Source organism: Solenopsis invicta, chromosome 3 (genome assembly GCF_016802725.1).
Source record: "Solenopsis invicta isolate M01_SB chromosome 3, UNIL_Sinv_3.0, whole genome shotgun sequence".
In the NCBI taxonomy this organism is placed as follows: Eukaryota; Metazoa; Arthropoda; class Insecta; order Hymenoptera; family Formicidae; genus Solenopsis; species Solenopsis invicta.
The window spans coordinates 29,657,061-29,665,084 of record NC_052666.1 but is presented as its reverse complement, the minus strand read 5'-3'; the positions used below and the strand labels follow the sequence as shown (position 1 = coordinate 29,665,084).

The window sequence follows — 8,024 nt, the reverse complement described above, 5'->3', positions numbered from 1 at the left end:
CTTGGAAAATTATTATTTTTATTAAAAAAATATATAAAAAGATGTTTTTTTAAAGAGCAAATTTCGAAAATAAAAAGTGAAAAAATTATCGCTTTTCATACAGCATAGGAAATATACGGCAACATTGTATAAATATTTATTGCAAAAAATGGAAAAATGTAAAAAGAGAAATGTTGCTGCAGTATTGCAACATTGTAACAATGATAAAAAAATCCATCCTTAGAAAACTGATGCTTTATGTATTTTCTTTAGAAACATTGTAATGTAATATTGCAGTAATATTATAATCGCGGTTAAGGCCGTTCTTAGGTTTCTCTTTAATGGCACTGAAATCGAAGAACATGGACAGATGAGTGCATTTAACAAAGAGCGCTAGCCTACTTGCTCGGATTTAAAGCCATTCTATATAAAATGTATAGCATAAGCATAGCATAAAGTCATTGGATCAATGACTCTTGTGTAAATCAATATGGTTATTTTACACTGGATGCTCATTGATCCAGTAATCTCATGGTATTCTTATGCCTCGTGCCCACAGGACATGGAATCGCTTGCCATGCGCCGGAAGTTGGCGCGGTAGCTAATCAACGTTGAATAGAGTTTATCTTCTTCCGCGCGGCAGAATATAGGATTGGCTACTGTGCCAATTTCCACCGCGCGGCAAGTCTTGTGTTCTGTGGGCATTATGTATTATTCTCTGTTATTCATTTCATGTAGAATGGGTTTTAGCACTATTTCTCTTACCTTTTTGTCCCGCACGCGATCACCTGCCAGTCAACTCTCGGTCAAAAAAGAAATTTGTATTATTGACATCATCGGAGTTCGACCTTTGGTTCAGCATTCCCTTAAATAGGCCTTTTGTGTTATATCCCAATTGTATTAAAGGACTCGAAATACGATGTATTTAACGAGCTACATACGTGTGAAGAAAACCATAGACAAGAGGCCTCGCATAAAATTATTTACTTATTATTATTATTATTATTATTATTATTATTGCCATACATTATTTTTGGATCAATATGATTTCGAACGAGCAATCGTACGATTGTATGGATGTAGTATATTGTCATTTGGATAAGTAGCTGTTATTCGACTTTCAGTTTATTGTCTTCATTATTTTTACTTTCTCTATGATCTGCCTTTTTTTCTGTACTGTTCTTTCCAGGGAAATAGTATCTTCGTATATTTTTAAGTGATAACAACACCGGTATCATAGCTGGTAGAAAAAGAGGAATGTACACGGCGTACCTGTAACATTGCAAAATTATTATTTGTGATGTAATTTAAAAATATATGCTGAATTTTTGTTAATAACTTAATTTTATATACATACAAAAATTTAAGAAAAATTCACAAGGAGAAATTGAACAAATAATTTCTTTATCCAGTAAAATAAAATGAATTGAATTGGATGGAAATAAATTCATTTCGACAGTTTTTAATTCACGCTTCAGATTTTTCAATCCATTTGAATTAAAAAATCATATAATGTGGGTATGAATACATCCGAATTCAACATGATGAATAGTTCATTTATTATTACAATTCATTTGAAAAGATAATATCAGGAAATGCATTTATCCAAATTTAAAATAGCGTATTTCGTATTTCAATCCATTTGAGTCTATTTGAATCTAAATACATTTTAGAACTTTAAAGCGCAAACTCAGATAAATTAAAATGCATTGTAATTTTCAATTTATTTGAATTTATTTTTGTTTGCTTGGTACGTTACGTAGAGAATGAATCGTTTTAACAGGGTATTTATACTACCAGAACAACTTGAAATTTTCAGGAAATTATTTCAGAAAATATATTTTTTATGAGACACATTGATAATCATGAATTGTCTGAGGATTTTATTGATCATTATTCATATGTTTTAAATCCTTGTATTCTTATTCATTTCGATATATAGAAGAAAGATGGGGATCCTGAAATACGTATAGGGTGATGAGATATTATAATATCTCGTATAATTCGCATTGAATTCTAAGAGCAGCAACTATTAAAATTATTTCATTAAAATTTATTTAAACATTGTAGGATGGTCAGTGCCCGCTGCGTTTTTATAAAAGTTGAATTTCAGTTTTCAAGGTAGCAGGGATTTTTACAAGTGTATACTCTATGTAGTTTTGAAAAATATGTTAGATATTAATTTTTTAACTTTAGCTTGAATGTTTTAAATGTGACTTTCAAATAATGTAATTGAATTTAATGTGTGCCACAATGTATGAATAATTCGGAATTTAAAGTTATATCATGCAGTAAAAGGAGTCGTGAGTCGTTGCATTATGAATGTAAGACACTTCCGATTTTACAACTTTAGTGGACGTTGCATAATACTTACTAGCAGCAAAGAAATTATTTAAAAAAATTTTTTTTTTTCAAACAAAATATATTTTATACATATAATGTTCATGAAATCATATTTCATAAGTGCCATGCGGCACTTAATATTGTGTAAGATCTATGAAGGATTATTAATTTGTGATTTTTTTATAATTAAAAGTGTCCTATGACATTATCTTTTAGTATTCTACGACTTTTTGCTATCTCATAAACGCATCCTTTTTTCCTCCTTCGATAAATTGTAAATTACATTGTTTAAGAAAAACTAATTATACCAATAAAAACTTCATATTGTCTATTACTATAAAAAAAATTAGAAATATGAAATATTTATTTTCTTCTATTTGAAAAAAAATTTTATGAAACCCTTGCATTTTTGCCATATATTCCAGAGGGATATGACACTTAAATGTGAGATATACGGCGCATAAATAATTTATAAATAATATTTCTAAATAAGACGTAAAATGACATAATAATTTAACTTAATGAATATATTTGCAAAGTTTACTAAGGAACAATAAAGATATGCGAAATAATGCCCAGACAGTACACAATATTTGATTAACATTCATAAATATTTATCAAAGATGATTGATCTTTCCTCATTCTCGCTCGAATCTATTCCCGGAGCCGGCACCAACGAGCTAATTCACACAATGGGAAGTTGGTTTATTTCATACTAATTCAACATATAATATGACATGTGGCGATATGATCGACAGGCAGTTTATAGAATTGAAAAATGTATTTAATAATTAATATAAAAATGATTAAGCACCAAAAATTGTTTCAATCAAAAAGTAGCATGTTTTTTTAATGGTGTTATTCACATATTTGTCTAAATTTTTAACTTATAATTTAAAATTATGCTTACTTTTGATCCTCTGGAAAGTAAAGAAGCGCTAAGAGTGTCGGGTCGGAAAAGGCCGCCTCAGAAATAATGAAAGCTTCTTTGCTAAGTATGAAACTACGTTCGAGATCGCCTCGTCGTAGATGTTCAGCGGACTCGTGCACTAGATCGAGGGCGGTGTTGATTCTGTTTCCCACTATATCTGTGATAACGATGTTGCTAATCTCTTTGAGTAGTCGTGCCAGTGATTGTAAAGTTAATTTGGCTGAAGTTAATTGTTCGACAGTGCGAAATCTCAACAAGGAATCAATTTCCCAGTCGCGTGATTTCAACCCTACCAATGGCACTGCCGTCGCCCCATTAATAGATTTCTGAAATCATTTACACTTCAAATTTTTGCTATTGATAAAAGATTGCAAAATAAAATATTGTACGTGGTTGACGAACGCGAGATAGAGATTTGTAAGTGTAAGAAAAGGTGTACTGGGAGAATGTGAGTAAGAGAGAATAAAAAAGACGAAGATGGAGAAATAAGTTGTAAAAATGGTAGAGTAAAAAGAAATAAGGGCGTGATTGAGGACAGGAAGGGATGGTGGGAGACTTAAAGCTTAAGAGATATTTGATTGGAAGAGTATTACCATTTCTGGGATACCTAGCAGTAGTCTGAGCTGTGCCAAAAATGTGCCTACTATAGCAGTTTCCTCAGGAATGACAGTAACCGCTTCATCCTCTCGCGCGTTATCGCAAATCTCTGATGGTGGGTTAATCAAAACCACGCCACCCCATCTATAATAATTGCACGATATTGCTAAAAGTTAAATTAATTTCGAAATAATAGAGAAGAAGATGATATTTATTAATATCCTTATAGGTATTATAGCCATATTCGTAACATCTCCGTTATTAAGTGACGAATTCTACTGATATTACTTATGGAATCAGTACCAGTTGTTATGATAAATATATTAATGTCAGTGATCAAAGTGACTAAAGACATTTGCCTAGGAAAGTCAGAGAGTCCAAGTTAGCATCAGTTATTATTAATTTTTGATTTATAATATTGTGAGATTATTATTATTGTTGAACTTACAATTATATTTCAAGACCGAAAAATTATGGCTACGCAGTTCGATAGCCACGGACATTCTGCATCCCCTCCCCCCTTTTTAGGGGGGGGGGGGAATAAAATAAAAAGTTACCAGTATGATTCGTTTCATATTTTAAAATAGAATAATAACATTTCATAAAAGGATTTTTCGAAAGTATATTTTCAAAATTGGGCTCCAAGGTGAAAATAAATAAAATGAAAATATTCGTTAAAAAAATACAAATTCGTTTAAATTTCATTAAAAAGTATTCTAAAACGTGAAACAATCTCAGAAAATTTTCAGTCAAATTTCAACGAAGTTTTCGAAAAAATTTTTTCACTAGGCTAAGACTATTTATGACAAAAGCAAACTAATCGAGAGTGGAGAATACCTCGGAGAAAGAAAAGCTTCTACGTTGCTGTCCGTTCGTGATCTATGCCCGCTGCGAGTGTAGATATGTAGAGGCGCACTGTCACACGGTACCATATAAACGACTAAATTGATACATGGATGAAGACTAACCTGCGACGCTAAAATTTAGTCAGTTATATTTGGTGCACGTATTATTTTTGCACATATTACAAACCTAATTTCTTTTCCAATGGCGTCACAAGTTGTGGCAGAACGCTCTCACGTAAAGCAAAATGCCTGCGGCTCGGACTGCTGTCGGGTACACGTCTGGGGTTCATGTCTAACGGCAATAAGTACAACCACTGCGATTTGACCGAAAAATTACTCAAGATAGACAGCTCGTCTAGAAATGGTTGCATGTACTCTACGACAAGAAATTCAATTCAGTAAAATCAAATGTGAATTGTTATGCAATTTTTGTTAATAATTAAAATGTGTGCTTACAATTAGTGCAAAACGTTTTTAAATAATACTAATTTTTTCATTAAGTATTTTTCGAATTATGAAACTCGAAGTTATAACTTCAAGTTATAATTTTTTTCTTAAAGCAGTTTAGCCAATGCTCTTATGTGACAAACTGTAAATGGTGTACCTTCAGTTACTGTCTTAAGATTCCAATCAATTTTTAGCTTTTGAGGATCAGGATTAACTAAGGTGATTAGAACATCGTATGCTGGACTGGCTGGGAATCGTCTTCTATTTTCCTCGTCCAAGCTATACATGGTAGGCTCCGCAAGCGCATTTTTTGTCAGCGCCAGTGACTTATCATGCAGAATCCATTCTGACAATACTTGTATCAATGTAGCAATGCCTGGAGACACATATTATTACAGTTAAGTAATTTTCCGAATAAAGAATAAAGTTTTATTTAGAGAAAGGTCGTCAATATTGGCATAGCCCTCCTAAAGTAGCCATTGTATTTCTCGGAAACTGAACATTATAATATATTAATACTGATAATAACATGATCTATTTAGATAAGTAAAACAAGATAAGTAGAAAAAAAACCCATAATTCATACGTTCATATGCAGTGTTCTTTCAAATAGATTGCAATTGATTCAAATAAATTGCTTCGATATAGCAATCGACTTACTGGTTTCTGTAGAAAAATATAGCGTTCTATTGGAACCAACCAGAACAGCGTCATTCAAATTTGTCGCTTCCAACAGTAGTAAGTTACCTACATCCAAATCGAAGGTCGCAGCCACCTTTTCAAGCTCATGATACACGAAAACGGACGCCAGGAGATTATTGGAAATTACCTGATACTCTACGTTCAACTGATATATTTCTGAAAATTGAAAAAATGGTTGAGTTTAATCGAAAATAATCTCAAAATAAAAATTTAAAGACAGAAGACAAGATAGGATTATAGTCCCTATCTACATTTTATATAATTTCATTAATAATCAATATTTTAAATTGATAACTTAAGAATTATGTTCATCAAACTGTTTTTCAATAAATTAGACTCAAAGTTACAACATTTATTGTACTAAATATAAAAATGTAATGACTCCATAATAGGTCGAAGAGGAACAGGGATGGTATTGATTCCTTCACTAAAAATATTTAAAAGGGTTTTTAAAAAACACAGTATTATGTTATAAAATTATATAACATTAATACACTCTGATTCTAAATAATAAATTAAACAAATAAAATTGTAAAAAGAAATTGGCCATAAAATTAGCAGCAGATTTTTTGGTGCGATTTTCAACTTTTTGTAATTAAACGATTAGCTGTATAATTGATCACGATGATCACAGCAGTCTTAATGATATGATAACATTTTTATTTGAAGCTAATGCATTTTTGATAAAAAATCACTGATTAAAATGTTCCAAAATAAATATTAAGTTCAATAAATTTCATCAAAATTTTATTAACATTTGATTAAAATTTTCATAAACATTTTTTTATCAGAGATAGTAATAAATTAGATCTTTTGTGTTTTATTTTTACTTACCAGCATTTGCGAATGTTCGTTTGATCTCATGTGCGAGCAACTCGGCACGATTGTGTGAGAGTGCTGCAATAGTGATTTTTGTGGTAATTTTAATGTCCAGTTGCGACAATTCGTCAATTCCAGTGTAAGGAAGTGTAACCCGGGGTACTGTTGTAGTTTGCCACCACAGAGGCACACCAATACCCAATAATAATACTGCAAATGACACGCTTGCGTACACTCTGTATTTTTCTGTAAGTAAAGATGACATAATATTATGTTTTAAAATTAAGTACAGTATAATTACGTAATAAACAAAAATATAAAATATAAAAATATTTTTATAAAAAAATTGTGTATATTATACAGAATTTTGTATAATATGTGTACATGTGCATACTATTCCAGTAAATATTATGATGTCTTAAAAACTATTTAAAAACGGGCCATCGATAAATAAATAATTCAAGTAAAATAAAATATTTTCATTAAAATAATAAAATTATTTAAGAAAAAGAGTCAATTATTTCAAAAAATATTTTATAAGATAAAGATATACATTATTTGAAAAGTCAAATAATTGCCATTTTGAGTTCAAACATTGATTTGGTTAGATTATTCCAATACATAAATTATTTTGGATTTAAGAAAGTTTGTTAAAGAAGCATTTCTCTCTATGTGCATATGGAAAATATACATTAAAAAAATTATGTTCGAGTCTGAACTGAAAATGTAGTCATATATTGTAAATTTTATTGTATTTATAAAATGTATTAAATTTCAATATATTAGATGCAATTTATACATAAAAAAATTTTTACCTATTTTATTATTTATTATATACATAAGTATTATATAAATATTATATTTAATAGTAAAAAAATGTAATATTTATATAATAATAAAATAATAAAATAATAAATAAAAATGATTTTATGTATAAATCGCATTTAATCATGTACTGAAATCCAATACATTTCGAGAAAATTACAACAAGTATGTAATCAAATGTAATTTAGCATAGCCGGGGAAACAAAACAAAATAGAAGAAGGAAGAGATATTTTTCATTATTCAAAATTTCAATTACACTAAAGTTTTAAATCTTTAATGTGAACTTGTATATTTTAACATCATGATGAATAAGCGTTATTTAACCAGGGTCGAGAATGCATTACTATTGTACAGAGCTTGTATATTTAGTGGGAATACCTACACCAGAATCAAACAGTTTATATACAAATATTATATGTATAAAAATGTATAACTAAATAAAAATTGAAATTATGTGCACCGATAGTTCACCAGTTCCCATTTTGTTGTTGTAACAAAAGTAGTAAAACGCTTTTCCCACCCTCTTAACCTTCGA

At 30.0% G+C, this 8,024-nt stretch overlaps 1 protein-coding gene across 5 annotated transcripts in view; it reads right to left on the bottom strand.

Annotated features, from left to right (window-relative positions):
* The window catches only part of LOC105199449 (GPI transamidase component PIG-S), a 39,317-nt gene that overhangs the window by 5,771 nt on the left and 25,522 nt on the right, over nucleotides 1-8,024 (bottom strand). For 2 of the 5 annotated variants that reach the window (XM_011166587.3, XM_011166588.3), the window contains exons 3-10: nucleotides 6,679-6,909; nucleotides 5,803-6,000; nucleotides 5,300-5,518; nucleotides 4,883-5,071; nucleotides 4,688-4,826; nucleotides 3,847-3,994; nucleotides 3,233-3,579; nucleotides 745-1,251 (exon numbers count right to left, since the gene is read on the bottom strand). In XM_011166587.3, the coding sequence (XP_011164889.2) occupies nucleotides 1,089-1,251; nucleotides 3,233-3,579; nucleotides 3,847-3,994; nucleotides 4,688-4,826; nucleotides 4,883-5,071; nucleotides 5,300-5,518; nucleotides 5,803-6,000; nucleotides 6,679-6,909 (1,634 nt within the window). In that variant the 3' untranslated portion in view covers nucleotides 745-1,088. Of the gene's footprint in view, nucleotides 1-114; nucleotides 327-744; nucleotides 1,252-3,232; nucleotides 3,580-3,846; nucleotides 3,995-4,687; nucleotides 4,827-4,882; nucleotides 5,072-5,299; nucleotides 5,519-5,802; nucleotides 6,001-6,678; nucleotides 6,910-8,024 lie in introns of those variants that run through there. The other 3 variants (XM_039447408.1, XM_039447407.1, XM_039447406.1) reach the window with 3 other exon arrangements.